This window comes from Aotus nancymaae, unplaced genomic scaffold, assembly GCF_030222135.1.
Source record: "Aotus nancymaae isolate 86718 unplaced genomic scaffold, 86718_ANA_hifiasm-v0.15.2.pri h1tg000011l, whole genome shotgun sequence".
NCBI lineage: Eukaryota > Metazoa > Chordata > Mammalia > Primates > Aotidae > Aotus > Aotus nancymaae.
The window spans coordinates 47,898,341-47,918,264 of NW_026988422.1; the positions used below are offsets into that span (position 1 = coordinate 47,898,341).

At 40.3% G+C, this 19,924-nt stretch overlaps 1 protein-coding gene across 3 annotated transcripts in view; it reads left to right on the forward strand.

Annotated features, from left to right (window-relative positions):
• The window catches only part of SYNE2 (spectrin repeat containing nuclear envelope protein 2), a 330,936-nt gene that overhangs the window by 217,321 nt on the left and 93,691 nt on the right, over positions 1–19,924 (forward strand). For all 3 annotated transcript variants that reach the window (XM_064374927.1, XM_064374924.1, XM_064374925.1), the window contains 13 exons: positions 973–1,107; positions 2,374–2,495; positions 2,641–2,782; positions 5,056–5,187; positions 5,739–5,891; positions 6,010–6,219; positions 7,557–7,658; positions 8,903–9,022; positions 9,164–9,364; positions 11,081–11,254; positions 12,580–12,711; positions 16,680–16,876; positions 18,845–18,977. In XM_064374927.1, coding sequence (XP_064230997.1) covers positions 973–1,107; positions 2,374–2,495; positions 2,641–2,782; positions 5,056–5,187; positions 5,739–5,891; positions 6,010–6,219; positions 7,557–7,658; positions 8,903–9,022; positions 9,164–9,364; positions 11,081–11,254; positions 12,580–12,711; positions 16,680–16,876; positions 18,845–18,977 — 1,953 coding nt within the window. The remainder of the gene's footprint in view (positions 1–972; positions 1,108–2,373; positions 2,496–2,640; positions 2,783–5,055; positions 5,188–5,738; positions 5,892–6,009; positions 6,220–7,556; positions 7,659–8,902; positions 9,023–9,163; positions 9,365–11,080; positions 11,255–12,579; positions 12,712–16,679; positions 16,877–18,844; positions 18,978–19,924) is intronic.

The window sequence follows — 19,924 nt, forward strand, 5'->3', positions numbered from 1 at the left end:
AGATATGACTAAAATTTGACATCAGAAACATAAACCTGTTTCCAGGATACTTTATTTTTCAGTTGCAGATATTTATATATACTAATCAAAGTATCATATAGTTAAAGTGTTCTTATGATTTTTAAAAGCACTTTGTGTTTTTGAATGTAAATGTGCATCTTATGAGTAGATCTTACTATATAAGATTTGCATCTGTACTTATGAGTGGTTCCTACTTAGAGACTTTTGTTCACAGAAATAAGACTAGCTGCAAATACATAGGGCATATGGTTCCTCTTTCATCCTTATATGTTCTCTCTTTTTAAAAAAATATATTTAGCCATAGGAGAAACTTGAATTTATAAGTATACTGTTTCTCTTTTTGGTACTTTTTTATTCAGTATTTATTCTTAAGAAAAAAGGCAATACATTTTCTTGCTTTTAGTAATTCATTGGATGAATTAAGTTGAAGAAATAAGATGATCACTTCACCAAATGTAGTGGTTTTTGAAGTTGTTATGAAATAAGTATATTAAATCATAGTAGACTGGGCGCAGTGGCTCACGCCTGTAGTCCCAGCGCTTTGGGAGGCCGATGCGGGCAGATCATCAGAGGTCAGGTGTTTGAGACTAGTCTGGCCACATGGTAAAACCCTGTCTCTTCTAAAAATACAAAAATTAGCTGGGTGTGGTGGGTGCATCTGTAATCCCACCTACTCTGGAGACTGAGGCAGGAGAATCACTTGAATCCAAGAGGCAAAGATTGCAGTGAGCCAAGATTGCGCCATTGCACTCCAGCCTGGGGGACAAGCATCAAACTCCGTCTCAAAAACCAAAAAAACAAACAAAAAACCTTAGTAGGTAATTATTGCAAATAACAAAATGCCGTATTTATTTCATATAAAATCTTTCTATGTAGTTCCATTATTAGAATTGAGATAAAGTGGAGTTTATTTTTAAAATAAATAGCCTGCCATTATGAAATGTTTTGCAGCATCCTACCATTCTAAAGAAACGCTCAGAGCCAGAGCATCAGAAAGTTCACCAACCAGTTAACCTTTCTGAATTGGAATCCACGGTAACTGAAAGGCCACAATTCAGCAGACAAAAAGATTTCCAGCAGCAACAGGTAATTCTAGCCCCCAACAGTTGTAGAGACAAGAATAAAACTTTTTAACCAGGCATAGTAGTGCAAACCCACAGTCCTAGCTACTTGGGAGGCTGGGGTGGGAGGATCACCTGTGCCCAGGTGTTCAAGACCAGCCTGGGCAACATAGTGAGATCCTGTTTCAAAAACAAAAAAGGCCAGGCACTGTGGCTCATGTCTGGAATCCCAGCACTCTGGGAGGACAACCTGGATGGATCATTCGAGGTCAGGAGTTCGAGACCAGCCTGACCAACATGGTAAAACCTTGTCTCTACTAAAAATACAAAAAAATGAGCTGGGCGTGGTGACGTGTCTCTGTAATCCCAGCCACTCGGAGGCTGAGGCACAAGAATCGCTTGAATCCAGGAGGTGGAAGTTGTAATGAACTGAGATCATACCACTGCACTCCGGCCTGGGGTGAGAGAGTGAGACCCTGTCTCCAGGAAAAATAAATAAACAAACAAACAAATAAATAAATAAATAAATCTTTCTATATGGAATTTCTGCAAAGTGTGGTATGTGGGTGTTTGTGTGTGTGCCGCAACTCTGAGAGTTTTCAGCATTTACCATAGCACCTGCTTTGCTTTTAGCTGCTACCATTGGGGACACCGTAACTTTGCTCCTTTATTAACTTGCATCTTATATCACCTATCTTCAGAGTGAACTTCTGTAATTGCAACTCTGCTTTGCCTGTCTTTTCTTTTTTTTATTTTTTGAGACAGAGTTTCGCTGTTGTTACCCAGACTGGAGTGCAATGGCTCGATCTCGGCTCACCACAACCTCCGCCTCCTGGGTTCAAGCAATTCTCCTGCCTCAGCCTCCCGAGTAGCTGGGACTACAGGCGCGTACCACCGTGCCCAGCTAATTTTTGTATTTTTAGTAGAGATGGGGTTTCACCTTGTTGACCAGGATGGTCTCGATTTCTTGACCTCGTGATCCACCCGCCTCGGCCTCCCAAAGTACTGGGATTATAGATGTGAGCCACCGTGCCTGACCTGCTTGTCTTTTCAAAATATGTTTGTATATCTTTGATGATTTTTTATGTATGCAGTTTAACAGTTATTGTGTGAATATTTTAAATAGGTTTTTGGGAAGTGAGAGTTTACAAGAACAGGGATGCAAGAAAGAGAAATAATCATTAATGATTTAGGAACTGGCTCAAAATTAGATTTCTCTCAACAGAGGAAACTATTGGGTACTAATTGAAAACTTAATGGTTTGGACCATTTGTGTCTCATTCAATTACAGGTTCTGGAGTTAAAACCAATGGAACAGAAAGATTTCATCAAATTCATAGAATTTAATGCTAAGAAAATGTGGCCCCAGTATTGCCAACATGATAAAGCTACAACTCAGGAATCATCTGCAAGGTAAAACATTTTGAAATATAGTTGGACATTTGGTGGTTTTATGATTGGGAGAATTAAGAGTGTTTCTTTTAAAAATTGCTCATAAAACTTTGTAATACAAAATTTTTAGTGTCGATTATTCTCTTTACCTTTTGTTCTTCAAAAGCAACCAGGCATCCAGCCCTGAAAATGACGTTCCAGACTTGATCTTGTCACCCCAGGGCCAAAATGGTGATAAATGGCAATATCTGCATCATGAACTCTCATCAAAAATAAAGCTCCCACTCCCTCAGCTTGTGGAGCCTCAGGTCAGTCTGCTTCTACATGGTGTAAATAGCCTGTTTATCTTTGAAAATCCAACAAGCATTCATTAAATAAACATGTATATTCTGCAGAAAGCAAAGTTGCCAAGTGAGTTTTTCATTTTCTTGATCTTGGAAATCTGCATTAGGGACCCCTCCTTTGTGCTTCTCTAGCACCCTGGACTTCCCTCATCAGAGGTCTTACTACACTGTTCACCTCTTTATTTATAGTCTGTATTCCCCATTAGATGGGAAAGAAAGACAGATCATGTCTGCCTGGTTCGCATTTGAGTGCCAAGCGCAGTACCTAGGACATCATAGACTCTCAGTTACTTTTTGTTGAATGAATAAAGGAATGTATATATGTTTTAAGAAACACTTTAGGCCGGGCGCGGTGGCTCAAGCCTGTAATCCCAGCACTTTGGGAGGCCGAGGCGGGTGGATCACGAGGTCAAGAGATCGAGACCATCCTGGTCAGCATGGTGAAACCCCGTCTCTACTAATACAAAAAATTAGCTGGGCATGGTGGCGCATGCCTGTAATCCCAGCTACTCAGGAGGCTGAGGCAGGAGAATTGCCTGAACCCAGGAGATGGAGGTTGCGGTGAGCTGAGATCATGCCATTGCACTCCAGCCTGGGTAACAAGAGTGAAACTCCGTCTCAAAAAAAAAAAAAAAAAAAAAAGAAACACTTTAAAAACTATGTAGTGCTATATGAGTGTCATTCATTGATCAGAAAATTCTTTGGAATCTACCGTGTGCCAACCCCTGTGCCAATGGCACAGGCCTTCCGATTGGCCCTCCTTATCACTGCTGTCACAGGCTCTGTCAGGCTGGCTTGCTGTGTTAGCCACTGCTGCCTCTCTCCAGACAGGGAGCAAGTGAGCAAAACCCTGCCGCACACAAGGCAGGCTTCTGCCTTTTACCACGCACTCACATTGCCTGGGCAAAGGTTACCCATGATTTCCCAATTCCCCAGTCTAATGAGAACTTCTCAGCTGTCCTCTTTCCTGCCAAGGCCCTTACTTGACCATTTAAAGTTAAATCAAACTCACCAGTTGGCCGCTAGCCTTGGTTTCTCTTTATTACACTGTAACATGTACATAGATCTCTTGCAAAGATGAGAACTCCACTCATTATTAGTTCTTTCCCCAAGCAGAGTCATCTACCACTTCACTGTTTCCTTTTATTTGTTAGCTTTCCAATTTGAGAAAGAAGCTAACTCTGAATCATTCACCCTTCTGAAATCACAGCTTGTTTCCATTCCTAATTTAGCTTTTCAATAACAAATCAAGATGAAAATCCATCCCTTAGAGGAGACTTGAATTCTAGTAGTTGGCTGTGTCAAAAGTAAACTGGAAATAAACAGCTAACCCTGTAGCATGAATGCTGTTATTACTGAAAGATTAATGATTTCACACACACACACTGCCTTTTTTTTTTTTTTTTTTGGGAGAGACAGGGTCTCTCTCTGTTAACCAGGGTGGAGTGCAGTGGCATGACCGAACTCACTTTAACTTTGAACTGGGCTTAGGCAATCCCCCTGCCTCAGCCTTCCAAGTAGCTAGGACTTCAGGTGTACAGCACAATGACCAGCTACTTAATTTTTTTTGGTAGAGAAATTGTCTCGTTATGTTGTACAGGCTGATCTTAAACTCCTGGCCTCAAGGGATCCTCTCACCTCTACTTCCCCAAAGTACTGAGATTATAGGCATAAGCCACTGAGACTGGCCTTTCTCCTCATTTTGATATCTAAATGGACCCTCAAGCATCTAAATATAACCAGTCATGACTTTTCAAAGCTGTCCAAAATATTAAAATGTAATTTATTATTTTTTTTAATAAATGACAAGATAGACAAAAATGCTCACCAAGAAAGTAACTCAGAAGACAGCATGCTAAGACACCTTTTTCTATTTAAATTAACATCAACAAGCTGGACGTGTTGGCTCATGCCTGTAATCCCAGCACTTTGGGATGCCAAGGAGGGTGGATTACCTGAGGTCATGAGTTCCAGAACAGCTTGGCTAACATGGCAAAACCCCATTGCTACTAAAAATACAAAAATTAGCCCGGCATGGTGGCAGGCGCCTGTAATCCCAGCTACTCGGGAGGCCGAGGCAGGAGAATTGCTTGACCCTGGCAAAGGTTGCAGTGAGTTAAGATCACACCACTGCACTCCAGCCTGGGCGACAGAGCAAGACTCCATCTCGAAAATAAATAAATTAACATCAACAAGGTCTAAAACTGTCACTAACAGAGTTCCCTTTTGTCCAATAGGTTTCCACAAATATGAGTATTCTACCCAGTGTGAGTATGTATAACTTTAGATACCCAACAACTGAAGAACTGAAAACCTATACAACCCAACTTGAAGACCTGCGCCAAGAAGCAAGTAACCTTCAGACACAGGTAGAAGCTGCACACGATGTATTTTCCTCATTGCAATAACATAAAGAAAGGAGGCATTAGCCACGAAGCCCAGCCCCATTGCTATTTTTTAGACACTGTACCTCCTCTTTGCAATCAACCCCTTCAAGCTTCTCTTTTGTGACTTCTTTTCCTTCTCCCTGCTATACTTGATTTCATTAACCACTTCCTCCTACGTTCGAATGTGGAGAGTGGGTAACAGTGGTAAAGGAGGCAGTGTAATTTATCTGGGACCACACTTTCACCTGGATGGCCCTGCTAAGGGATCCTTCATCTCATGATTTACCTTTTAGTTCCATTCAGTACGCAAATAACTACCTAACTATGAGCTTCTTAAACCTGTTTTTCTCTGAGTTTAACGTCGTTTAAGTTTATTTATTTATTTGTTCGGCCATCTAGTTCACAAAGTGTTTGAAGCAACTTATTACAAAAGAAGCATAACAGAAATCATAAACTGTAATGGAAAACAGGCAAAATATAGGTCCAGGAAGGCAAGGAATCCTAATTTTTTTTCTTTTTTCCTCTTGACTCAGGAAAATATGACAGAAGAAACGTATGTCAATTTAGAAAAAAAATTGTTTGAACTATTCCTGACCCTCAGTCAGTGCCTCAGCAGTGTGGAGGAGATGCTGCAGATGGCCGGGCTTTACCGGGAGGATGGTTCTGCCCAGCAGGTGCACTATGAGGTAGGGCACTTTTCATAAGCCCATGTGTCAGCCATTACAGCAGCCCCGTGAGTTAAGCCCGTGTGGAAGCCTCTTGAGGTCAGAGTTCATTCGTTGTCTTCCTTCCTCTCCACTTCAGACATTGGCTCTTGAGTTGAAGAAACTTTATTTAGCGTTGAGTGACAAGAAGGATGATCTTTTGAAAGCCATGACTTGGCCTGGCAGGAACACCAACTTGCTCCTTGAATGTTTTGACAACCTTCAAGTCTGCCTGGAGCACACTCAGGCTGCTGCTGCCTCTAGAAGCAAGTCCCTGAAAGCTGGCCTCGACTACAACCGCAGTTTCCAGGTATTATTCCAAGGACACAGCCTATTTTGGCACTGTTTTAAGTTGTACCCCTAATTCCTATTAATTCCTATTCTTGGTGACATTTGTTAATAAGAATTGCTAAGGGAAATTGTGAGACTCTTCTGTTTGTTGCTCATGGTTGGAGAACCTTTGAAAGAGAACCCCTTTTCAAAGTCTTGGCTGGGCACAGTAGCTCATGCCTGTAATCTCAGCACTTTGGGAGGCCTCGGTGGGTGGATTGCTTGAACCCAGGAGTTCAAGATCAGCCTGGGTAACATAGATCCCATCTCAAAAAAAGAAAAAATTTAAAAAGTAAAAAAAAAAAGTAAGAAAAAAATAAAGTCTTGAGTATGAATTTTTTAGGATGAGCTAATATAACGTTTCATTTCTTGCATTACATTTAGCCATTTAACAATTAAAATAGGGGGGATTTGTATTTGTTTTTCTAGGCTAGAGGGAGCCATTAAAGTTTTTGAGCGAAGGAGTGACAATCCATGTATGTTTCAGGTAGATTCCTCAGCAGTTGTCTAAAGTGAATTGGAGAGTGAGAGACCTGAGGCAGGTAGATGAGTGAGGAAGCTACTAAAATTATCTAATGAAAAAGAAATGAAACCCAATACTATTTATGAATGAGTCTTGCCCATAAAAAGCCTGAATCTGACCAAGCTTCTAGAATCCAAATAAAACAGACACAAGAAAAGAAGAACAGGTTAAACAGCACAATGGGGTTGCAATCTGCCAAATCCAGCCTGTGGGAAACTGTAGTAAACAAATGACCCATTTTTTCACACACACATTCAAGAAACAGAAAAGAAAGGTGATTGGGGATTCTGCAAATTAAGAGAGATCGAAGTTGTATTTATTCATTGTGACATGTGGACCTCATTTGGATCCTCATGGAAACAAATCAGAAAGAAAAATTATAGGCAATTAGGGAAATGTGAATCCTGTCTGGGTAGTTAATCATACTAAGGAATTATTATTGATGACAGGAGAGGAGTATATTGAAGTATTTTTAAAGAGAAGGATCTTTATCTTTTAGAAATAAATACTGAAACGTATACTGATGAAATAACTTGAGACCTGGGATTTACTTCAAAATAGCCTGAAGGAAAGGAGATTAGGTACAGTTGAGAGCTGCAGGGAGGATGTAGAAGGAGAAGGCCAGCCATGAATCAATAATTGTTGAAGTTTAATGATGATAAAATGGGGATTTCTCTATTGTTTGTATTTGTTTGAAATTTCTAATGTCACAAAAATTATAAAAAACAATTAAATATAAAAAAGGTAATGAAGGCCTAAATGAGATTGCTCAGTTTCCTGCATTTATCTTACAGAATGAAATAAAGAGATTATATGATCATCTCATTAAGAGTAAGACATCTTTACAACAGTCTTTGAATGAAATCAGTGGCCAGAGTGTGGCTGAACAGCTTCAGGTAACCAAGTCAAAATTATCCAGACTGACTTAACTTTGAACGAAAGAGCTTTCTGTGTAAGCTGTGCTTCTGAATCACTTTCCTTTGTGAGCAGCAGTAAGACTTAAGTAAATAAATAAAAAATGAAAACTATTTATGTTGTTGACCTTTTAAGGACATCTCTTAAGTAGGATTTTCTGAAGCACAATGTATTAAAACAACAGGAGACTATTTTCACTTGCCAATCATGAAAAAATATGTGTGCAGTGTTGGTAAGGGGATTGCAAAATGAGACCCTCATCCTCTTGCTAGGGGAGTCCTAATCCATCCAGCTTCTGGGGATCCTTTGTTTGTATATCAGAATTTTAAACTTAAATACTCTCTTCCAGCAATAATTTGACTTCATTTATTTAGCAAATATTAATTGAGGCTCCACTATGTTCAGGCACTGTTTGAGGTGCTGAACTTGTACTCTTCCTAAAGAGATAAGACAAGTGCATAAAGGTAAATAACTTGGCCAAGCATGGTGGCTCACGCCTGTAATCCCAGCACTTTGGGAGGCCAAGGCAGGCGGATTACTTGAGTCCAGGAGTTCGAGACCACCCTGGTCAACATGGCAAAACCCCGTCTCTACTAAAAATACAAAAATTAGCCAGGTACAGTGGCTCATGGCTGTAGTCCCAGCTACTCAGGAGGCTGAGGCATGATAATTGCTTGAGCCTGGGAGGCAGAGATTGCAGTAAACTGAGATCGTGCCACTGCACTCCAGCTTGGGAGACAGAGCCAGACCTTGTCTCAAAAATAAATAAATATATCATAGATATTTAAGGATGGACCTGGTAGTTCTGCTTGAATTAAAAACTGTAAATAACCCAAAAGTCCACTGAGAGCTGACTGTTACAAAAGCAGGGTACACTCTTATAATGGCATGCTGTGTGTCTGTTTCAAAGGAGCTAGATCTGTGTATACTGATGTGAAGAGACGCTGAGAGCTAGTAGGTGAGGAGTGCTAGCCTCAGGACAGAATGCTGTGGTACAGTTCATTGAGTTTAAGGATATGTGTGTATACCCCTACTGGTATGGAACGTGTTAGGAACCTGGGGCCTCTGGGAAGATTGTTAAGGAGAGCAGGAGGTAAGGGAGGGGAACTGGGATTTTCATTTTTCCCTTCATCCCTTTCTGTACTATTGAATTCTTTTTAAATGACTGTGTGTACTTCTCTGACTTACTGAAGCGTTTTCTTTTCTTGTATTGTCTCTCACTTAGAAAGCAGATGCACATACAGTGGAGCTGGAGAACTCTGAGAGCCGAGTGGCCAAACTAAGAGACGAAGGGGAGAGGCTTCATTTACCTTATGTTTTACTCCAGGAGGTTTACAAATTAGAGGTATGCCTGAGCAGCATTCACTCAGCACTGCGATTGTGAGGAGTCAGACTTTTTTATTCCACCAGCAGAGTTTAGATTTGTCTTCGGTTGTTTCCCTGGTTGAATGAGAATGCATGTGTGCACCTGTTCTTCTCTTTTCAGGATGTACTCGACAGTATGTGGGGAATCCTAAGAGCCAGGTACGCAGAACTCAGCGGCCCTTTCGTCACTGAGAGCCAGCAGGATGCTTTGTTGCAAGGTGTGGTGGAACTGGTGAAGATTGGGAAGGAAAAGCTTGCTCATGACCCCTTCAAACAAACCAAAAGCAAAGTGGCGTTACAGGCTCAAATAGAAAACCACAAGGTGAGACACAGGGGTTGGATGACCCCTTCACAGACTAAAATCTTAAGGTTTTTCTGACTGGAAACAGAAAGGATCCATTTTTCTTCTTTGTTGAAATTTTAGCTATTCATTCTTCTAATAAACATCTATTAGAGTGCTTAATGTGTACCAGGAACCCTGGTACACTCTAGGAAGTTGGGTTATGAATAAAAACAGAGACATTTTCTTATAATGATGGAGCTTTCAGCTGATTGAGAAGACAGATGTTTATCAACAAGTCTTCAAACAAATTTAAAATTAAAATGAGGATACTTTCTGTGAGAGCATTTAATAGCAGAAAGTGACAGGAAAGTTAGAAAAGGCTTTCCTGAGAACTAGAATCAAAAGGAAGGTATAGTATTATATAATATAAGACTCTAATAAATCCTTTCATTTTTAAAATTCATTAAACAAAAACCTCCTGATCACCAACTAAAGATAGAGTAATCTAGGTGCTAACAATTAAAAATGTGTAAGACAGTCCCTACCTGAGGTAAGCTTACAGTTTAGCATTTGGAAGGTAGAGCTTAGTCTACGAAAAATTGAAAGATAAATATTGTATGAAGGATGGAGGGGAAGATGAGAAAATAATATTGATTATCTACAGTGTGCCAGGCCCCTCACTAGATGCTTTTATAAGCATCTCTATGTATATGTCCTTTTCGAGGCTGAGGAGAAGAGATTTACATAATATTGTCCTCCAGACAACTGGAGGAGGCAGTACATGGAGAAGAACTGTGTGAAATAAAGCCTTCCTCTTGAAAGGTTCTTGAAGTACAAATACAGATACAGGACTTGGAGGACAAATGGCCAGGATTCCTATACACCCCCATTAGCAAATTCCCTTTATTTAGTCATTTTCTTGAGTAGAAGTTAAAGCCAGGGTTAAGGAGCCCTGTCTTTCAACTATGTGGGCTGCTTGAATTTGCACATCTGTCCATCCAACTTGTCTTGAAATTCATCAGGCATCTGTTTGTTTGTTTGTTTGTTTTTTTAAGAGACAGTGTTTCTCTGGTTTCCAGGCTGTAGTACAGTGGTGTAATCATAGCTCATTGTAGCCTTGAAATCCTGGTCTCAAGCGATCTTCTCACCTGAGCCTCCTGAGTAGCTGGGAGTACAGATGTGTGCCACCATACCTAGCTGGCATCTATCTTTTTATAACATTTAAAGAATTCAAAACAACTGATTTAGAAAGATCTATCTGGAAATTGAAATTGACTAACAAAAATGTTTGCATTTAAAATGGATTATTTTGTGGAAAATAATACTTAAGGATAACACTTCTTTATAATTTGTTAAAGTTCCACTAATGTTCAAAGACTAAGAGTTTGGTTTTTTTTGAGGCGGAGTCTTGCTGCCTCGCCCACGCTGGAGTGATGCTGTGGCAAGATCTCGGCTCACTGCAACCTCCGCCCCCAGGTTCAAATGATTCTCCTGTCTCAGTCTCCCAAGTGACTGGGATTACGGGTGTCCACCACCATGCCCAGCAAATTTTTGTATTTTTGGTAGAGATGGGGTTTTGCCATGTTGGCCAGGCTGGTAAATTTTCTTTTTGTTTTCTCGTATATTTGACTTGACACGAATGTCCTGGGATTTTGGATTTAAAACAAAAATAACTGGATATAAAGTTGAAGTAACTTGGTTTTTAAGATTTTCACAATTTCAAAATAAATATTAAAAACCTTTTCCATCTCACAGGTTTTTTTCCAGAAGCTTGTTGCTGACATGTTGTTGATCCAAGCATACTCTGCCAAAATACTTCCTTCTTTATTGCAAAAGAGAGAGACATTTTGGGCAGAACAAGTAACAGAAGTTAAAATACTAGAAGAAAAGTCACGCCAACGTGGTATGAAGCTGCAGAGTTTGTTGCAGGTATTTGGATTTTGTAAACATTATACTGAAGCTGGGAATTACTGATTTTCTATCACCAGAACAGATGTTGAGAAGTATCTGGTTATCATTAAGCTATACTTAAATGGAAGCCTGACAGTGAGGAAGGTGGACCCCTGCTCAGGTTCCGAGGCCACTCCCTGAGGAAAGGCTGGCTGGTATTTGCCTTACGTAGATTTGGGATGTTACTGCGTCTCTCTGCCACTTAGGTTCGTGTATGAGTAAGCAAAACGATAAGCACTTTGAGATCTTGAATGAGATCATTTGGGTGAAACAGTTACTGATTTAGAAACTGTACTTCTTCAAGAGAACAGGCCGAGATGTCCTAAAATGGATTCATGACATTTTGTCTAAATTCAAAGAAAAAAATGAAACATGGATAAAACTCCTTCTCTGTTTTAAGCCATTCCGCTCACACCTTTCACAGCCAATGTTAGTAAAGAAAAACAGGGAATAAAGAAAAAAGGAAGCAAATGTTCAACTTGACAATGTAATATGGTATTATTTTATGCTAACAAAATTTATTTTCTAGTTAGTTTGTCAAGTTGATATTTTTAATATTTCATAGTATTTTTTTAAAGACTCTGTGGACCCTGTTCTATAAAAGCCAAGTGAGCCACTGTGTGAATAGATATGGAAATTAGTGAGGTGGTTATTTTTCTAACAGATGATGTTTGGAGTCAGTAACTTGGCTTTGCGGTGTGTTGGGATCCTAGACAGAGGTGGGTGTCCATGGAAATGGGGCAAGCTAGAAGAAGACCAGACTAGGGCTGAGGCAGTTGTCCTCCCTGGATAAAGTGTAAGCCTATACTCCTCAGAGAGGCCTTGGGCAGACCTGTGCTTCAAGTGGCATGGGAGTTTGGAGAACTTGGGATTGGGCTTGGAGAGCAAGAGGAGCCTAATAAGAGCTCCTGTTGAATGAGGGTCTAAAAGTTAGCTCTTTGGCTTTCTTAATAAGAGAAAGGCTCTCTTGTGGCTCTGAGGTCTCTACAGAGTTGCTAGGAGTATCACTTTAACTTCATTGTGTCACTCCTTTAGTCATGTTACCCAGTTTGACAGGGCAAGCATAAAACACTAGTGCCAACTGGGATTCTTTTTAAACCTTGTCCTCAAAGGCAATGGAATTACTTTCCATTAGATGCTGAGCTCTTACCAGGGTGGGTTACATCTCTCAGACATGCCCCTGGAATCTGTGCTTTAATTTTGTATGGTCTTGGTGTTCATTTTTGTTTTGTGATTAATTATGTTGTTATCTGGAACCAGTCTAGTAAATGGCTCCCACTGATTTTATGTCTTTGATTCTCTAGAAATGGGAAGAGTTTGATGAAAACTATGCATCTCTTGAAAAGGACCTGGAGATTCTTCTGTCTACATTGCCCTCTGTGAGTTTGGTGGAAGAAACAGAGGAAAGATTAGTGGAAAGGATTTCATTTTACCAGGTATTTTTCTTCCATTTAAGTTATCAAAGGCATGTACATAGCACTTTGTGCTTTACATTTGTTTTGACTAAATGGTTTGATTTTGAAGGTTTGAATTCAAACAAAACATTCATCATAGAACTCACTGTTGAATGCATTCAGGGATACTGCAGCTTTCAACGTGAACTGCTCAGTATACCATATGTCTGGCTTTGGGGAGAGGACCTTGTTTGAGTCTTGGCTCCATCACTTATCACTTCTGTGACCTTACTGTCCCTAAGCCTCAGTTTCTTTGTCTGTGGAATGTAGATAATCGAGCCAATTCTACCTGTCTCTGGAAGTGAATGCCATTGAGCTACTCATGTGGAAATGAGCTGAAGAATGGAAAGAACTTTGTCAGCCTTCAGCCTGTAAACATGTATTTACTTTTATTCCTTTTTTTTTTTTTGAGACAGAGTTTCACTCTTGTTGCCAAGGCTGGAGTGCAATGGGGTGATCTCAGCTCACTGCAACCTCCGCCTCCCAGGTTCAAGTGATTGTCCTGCCTCAGCCTCCCGAGCAGCTTGGATTACAGGCATGCACCAGCATGCCTGGCTAATTTTGTATTTTTAGTAGAGACTAGGTTTCTCCATGTTGGTTGGGCTGGTCTCGAACTTCCGACCTCAGGTGATCCAACCCCCTCAGTCTCCCAAAGTGCTGGATTACTGGCATGAACCACCATGCCCGGCCTAGTTTTATTCCTACAGTGAAGTCCTGACTGGATGTAACCCATGACACAGTAATCTTACGTGCCACTAGCATTATAAAAACACCTCAAACTTTTCAACTTTGTGTGTGTAACTTTTAGTATTACTATCATCTGTCTCTGTGTCTCTAATTTTGGTGCCAACGAAAAGATAAAACCTTAAAATGGTATCAAGTGGCATTGAGAACACATACAACAAGATAAAAACAAGTTTTAAGTCTTCCCACCAGGAGGGTAAAGTGCTTAATTTTAACTTTAGAATATACGCAGTCAGAATCTGAGTTGCACGGCTAGAGGCAGTTATCACATATCAACTTTAAAACTTCAGAAGCACATTTATCACCTGAATGAACTAGGTGGAAAATGAAAGCAGGAAATACTTGCAGAGCCTTCTCTTCCTTGGAGGTGTTTTAGCCCCTATAAAAAACATTTTCCAAAGGCTGGGACACTGTGTACACTCTCCAGATGCCTGGAAAGCTAGAGCTGGTCTCATTGCCACCTGATTAATTATATTGAGCCTAACTCTAAGGTAAATCTGGGTCATCTGGGGTGGGTGGTAGTGGGGGTGAGGGGAGTACTGTTTTGCTCTTTGTTAGTCTAGGGATACAGAAAGTATCATCTAAACAGCTGAAAGAATGCAGTTGAAAACAGTATTTTAAGGCTTATTATTTTAAGCAACAGTCTAATATTAGCCAACCTAATATGAGTGTGATTATTTCCTCCAGAAGTGACCATATCTGTTAAAATGTGTGATTCTATTATGTTTGAAATATTAAAAAGAAAAAGAATTGTTCTAAGACTTTTAAATAAATTTGCCAAACTAAAGGAAGACATATCTTGTAAAGCCCATCTCCCATATAGACTTTATAGGCCATTCTGAGTTCAGAGTCAAGGAAAAGGTTGTATGAGTCTGACAGATGTCGTCATCTTAATCAGCAGATGTCTGTGGGGCTTGGGACCTAGGGGTTGTGTGGCCTTTGAAGTCGAACAAAGCTGTGTTCAAATGCTGGCTCAGCCTAGTGACCCATGCACAGACTGTCTCCCATGCATAAAATGGGTGAATTAGGCCGGGCGTGGTAGCTCATGCCTCTAAGCCTAGCACTTTAGGAGGCCGAGACTGGCAGATAACTTGAGGTCAGGAGTTTGAGACCAGCCTGGCCAGTATGGTAAAACCCCATCTCTACTAAAAATACAAACATTAGCCGGGCATGATGGTGCATCCCTGTAATCCCACCTACCCGGGAGGCTGAGGCAAGAGAATCACTGGAACCCTGGAGGCGGTGGCTGCAGTGAGCCGAGATCGCGCCACTGCACTCCAGCCTGGGTGACAGAGCAAGAATTCATCTCAAAATTAAAAAAAAAAAAGTGAATTAAGACTTTTCAGAGATGTTTTAAAGATAAAGAATCTTGCACTTCACTTAGAAAATTAGACTGAGTTTTTTTTTCTTTTAATACAGATGTTGGGTGTTTAATTTTTCATTCTAGCCCACACAGGCTCAGACAGTGGGAGTGAATTACAAATGGGAGTGGTGGAAAGGGCCATGGAAGTGAAATTTTTTGGTAATTTTTTTTTTTTTTTTGAGACAGAGTTTCGCTCTGTCGCCCAGGCTGGAGTGCAGTGGTGCGATCTAAGCTCACTGCAACTTCTGCCTCCTGGTTCAAGCAGTTCTCCTGCCTCAGTGTCTAGAGTAGCTGAGACTACAGGCACGTGCCACCACACCCAGCTAATTTTTTTGTATTTTTAGTAGAGACTGTGTTTTACCATATTGGCCAGGCTGGTCTCAAACTGGTTTTCACCATGTGGGCCACGCTGGTCTCAATCTCCTGACCTCATGATCCACCTGCCTCGGCCTCCCAAAGTCCTGGGCTTACAGGCATGAGCCACCATGCCCAGCCTTTTTTGGTAATTTTTTTCTTTTTTACCCAGAACCACATGGAACGGACTTCTTTGGTAATTTTTTAAAAGGCTTAGTTAAAAAATAGCAAACCTGTTTTGATAATTATTTTTTAAGATTAAACAAGTGTCAGGATAAATGGCATTAGCTGAATCCAGCTGTGTTAGATAATTACCTTTAGACAGACTTCTCTTCAAAGAATTTCGTTTTTCTTTCCATGAAGTTAGATTAATGATGGGCTGTCTGTTTTAATTTATTTCTCTAAAGTTTTCTTCCTTTCTGTCTACTGAATCTTTATATTCAGTAGAAGACCCTGAAAATAAATTTTTCTGCCTACTATTTGCATCTCATGGATGATAGAGAAATACTGTTTTATTTATCCTCTTCCTGTCCAAGTCACCATCTAAAGTTCTTGGGTGGGGGGCAGGCAGGAGAACAGAAATGAGGAACATCTCCTGAGTCTGCAATCGGGGTGGTGGGACTGAGCTGAGGGAAAAGGAGAAGGGAGTAAGCTCTTTTAGCGCAGTCAGCTGCTGCTCTGTTCTGGCCACCCTTTGCCACATAAGATGCAGACCAACAATTGCTGGGTCTTCCAGTTTTCCCAGAGACACTGGCAATCCTGATTATTAGGTAAGATTTACTGATTTTTCAAATTGATCTTGAGGTTACACAAAACCTGTCTGTGAACTCAGCGTGACCTATAGACTGCCAGCTTCTTTGTTTTGTTTTTGTTTGTATGCAATAAATCTATAGAGTTGATTGGTTTTGTTTGTTTGTTTGTTTGTTTAAGACAGAGTCTCACTCTGTCACTCAGGCTGGAGTGCAGCGGTGCGATCTCAGCTCACGGCAGCCTCTACCTCCTGGGTTCAAGCAGTTCTGCTTCAGCCTCCTGACTAGCTAGGATTACAGGCATGTGCCACCAGGTCCTGCCTCAGCCTCCTGAATAGCTAGGATTATGGGCATGTGCCACCACACCTAGCTAATTTTTTGTATTTTTAGTAAAGATGGGGTTTCACCATGTTGGTCAGGCTGGTGTCAAATTGCTGACCTCAAGTGATCTGCCTGCCTCAGCCCCTCAAAGTACTGGGATTACAGGCATGAGCCACCACCTCCAACCAGTAAGTCTGCAGAGTTGAATCTATGCTCTAGAAATGCAGGACGGGATACTCATCATGAAGGTGACCCATTAGCCATTAATCATGCATCCAGTCAGACTATAGTCTTGAAGGTGGGGAAGTTTTCATGTTTCATCAGTAGACACAAATGTCAGTTTTAAATGAAGTATTTGTGAATAGCTTAGTAGACTTTATTTTTTAAATAATTCATTTTGTGTCTTTACTTTTTATTAGCAAATAAAGAGAAACATTGGTGGAAAACACGCTCGGCTTTACCAAACTCTGAACGAAGGCAAACAATTGGTGGCGTCTGTGAGCTGTCCTGAATTAGAGGGCCAGATCGCAAAACTGGAAGAGCAGTGGTTGTCCCTGAACAAGAAAATTGACCATGAGCTCCACAGGCTGCAAACACTAGTCAAGCATCTGCTTAGGTCTGCCTTTTTGGGGGTGGATTGATGTCACATTGCGCTGTGGAGAAAGACCTCAGGGATTCTGGAGTCAGCTACATTTTACCTGCAACCCACCTTATGCTGTTTTTTCTTGGGCATTTGGGTCCATCTTCTGGTCTAAACGCAATGTAGAATCTCTGATGGTTTGCTAGGCACAGCATAAAATGTAATCAGTGTGCTGGGATTGTTTTGTTTGTTTTGTTGTTGTTGTTGTTTGGAGGCCGAGTCTTACTCTGTCACCCAGGCTGGAGTGCAATAGCACAGTCCTAGCCCACTGCAACCTTGAACTCCTGAGCTCAAGTGATCCTCCTGCCTCCGCCTCCCAAGTTGCTGGGACTACAGGCATAGACCACCATGCCCGGCTAATTTTATAAAATTTTTTGTAGAGACAGAGTCTCACTTTGTTGCTCAGAGTGGTCTCAGGCTCCTGGCCTCAGGCAGTCCTCCTGCCTCAGCTTCCCAAGATGGTGGGATTACAGGTGTAAGCCACTGCACCCAGCCAGTTAACACATTTCTATAGAAGCTAGGAATTATGTTATAAAATATACGTAGGTTACCTTTATACCGCGATAATGCTCTTTCTTACCCTCTTCCAAAAGTTTTAAAATTAAAAAAATTAAATGATTTTAGCTAACAGAATAGTTTGAAATAGCCTTTTGAGTTCTTCAGAGAATTTCTTGTGCTTAGTTTATGTAATCTTGAACCATGTGAGGAAGGAGGAGAACATAGAACATTTAAACCCTTTTCTCATCCCTGCCTCTTAACCTAAGGCAGTTTAAAAGTTACGAGAAGGGCAGAATTTTGTTTGGATATTTTCGCTACCTCAGGCAAATATGTTGGTGTTCAGCCAACAGCAGTTTGTTGTTATGCAGCTTATACAAATGCTGGGTGTGTGGGGGGGGCATGTATGTGTAAATGTATGTAAAATTTTATTTTATTAAAATTATATATATATATATATATGTATAATTTTATTTATTAATTTTTTGAGACAGGTTCTTACTCTGTTGCCCAGGCTGGAGTGCAGTGACATCACGGCTCATTGCAGTCTTAACCTCCTGGGCTCAAGCAATCTTGCCACCTTAGCCTCCCAAGTAGCTGGGACCACAGGCAGATGCCACGACTCCCAGCTAATTTTTGTGTTTTTTATAGAGTTGGGGTTTTGCCATGTTGCCCAGGCTGTTCTCAAATTCCTGGGCTCAAGGTATCTTCCCACCTTGGCCTCCCAAAATGCTGGGATTATAGGAGTGAGCCACTGTGCCTGGCCTATATTTTTGCTATAAACGAATTTATAGAAGACAATTGATGAATAAAATAAGCTTTGCCCCTTCATTGGGTGTAATTTTGTATAGCTGTAATAAAAAATAAAAAAGAATGCCTTAGGCTTTAAGATCCTCATTGCTCTTTTGTCTTGTTTACTTGTGTTGTGTTTTTTTGAGACAGAGTCTCACTCTGTCGCCCAGGCTGGAGTGCAGTGGCGTGACCTCAGCTTACTGCAACCTCTGCCTCCCGGGTTCAAGTGATTCTCCTGCCTCAGCTTCCTGAGTAGCTGGGACTAAGATGTGCGCCACCATGCCTGGCAATTTTATTGTATTTTTTAGTAGAGACAGGGTTTCACCATGTTAGCCAGGCTGGTCTTGAACTGCTGACCCCAGGCAATCCACCTGCCTCAGCCTCCCAAAGTTCTAGAATTACAGGCCACTGTAATTCCTGGCCTAAAATCTTCATTGATCTTGCTGAGCTATAATGAAGAGAGTCCTAGAAAACACCAGGGGCATCAGTTTTGGGGCATGGCATAAAACATGATATAATCCTTATTATTATCATGATATTCTGAATGTTAGGACTGATTAACATAGGAAAACACAAAAGAAGAAAATTTGCTGGTGGTGCCTATCATTATCAGAGTATGTTTCTCAACTGCCTTCTCTCTTACCTTTCTTCTGTTAGTTATAACAGAGATTCGGATCAGTTAACCAAGTGGTTGGAATCTTCCCAGCATACTCTGAATTACTGGAAAGAACAGTCTCTCAATGTGTCTCAGGACTTGGATACAATCAGAAGCAACATCAACAATTTTTTTGTAAGTTGTAATAGCACATGTTCAGTTAATTACTGGTCAGAAATAGATATCAAGGAAAAAGCATCAGGGTTAATGTGATAGTCTTTGTATTTATTTGTGGATAAGACTTGGGCGAATAGCAACTATGGTCTTCAGACTTAGAACTATTTGTTTATACTGTTCATTTATAATGATAAAATGTATTTTTAATTGACCCTATAAAATATATATAAATTTAAAACTTGCTGACATGGGTCATGTTTTACAAATACAGAAAATACCCCCGATCAAGACCCACAAACAATTTTATAAGGTTATTGACTTACAAATGTTAACAATAAATGCATAGTTTTAAATTATTGTAAACAAAATTGATATTTCTAAAAAGTTTTTGTTCCATTGTTTTGAGATGTTTTTTGGGAAAAAAATTCAAAAATATCCCCCAAACTTCGGGGGAAATAAAAAGGTATTACTCTTGTAATATAATTACAAAATGATTATTTGTTAATGCACTTATGAAGCATAGTCTTTTCCATTAGACTTTTCTCAGTTTTTTCCATTTTTCATACTTTGTAGCTATGGTTACTCACTTTGGTATTAAAATATAAATGTTTTTCAACATACTTGAAAGAATCTGTACATAGGAAAGATTTAAATATTTTAATTATAAACTTGTTGCAAGTCATTTATTTAATATGTACTTGATGTTGGGTTCCATAGTTTATTGTAAAACTTACCATTTAAATAATGACTTGTCTATTTTTAAAAATACTAACCCCCTGGATTATAAGCTTTTCGAAGGGTATCCATTCCATCTCTTTTGTTCCCCTCTGTGTATCTGATAACTGACAGTAGGAAAAAGGGGTGTGTGTGTGTGTGTGTGTGTGTGTGTGTGTGTGTGTGTGTACACATTCAAATATTTACTATGTTTAATTTCCAACTCTAGCCAGTTATTCTGACTCTTACTT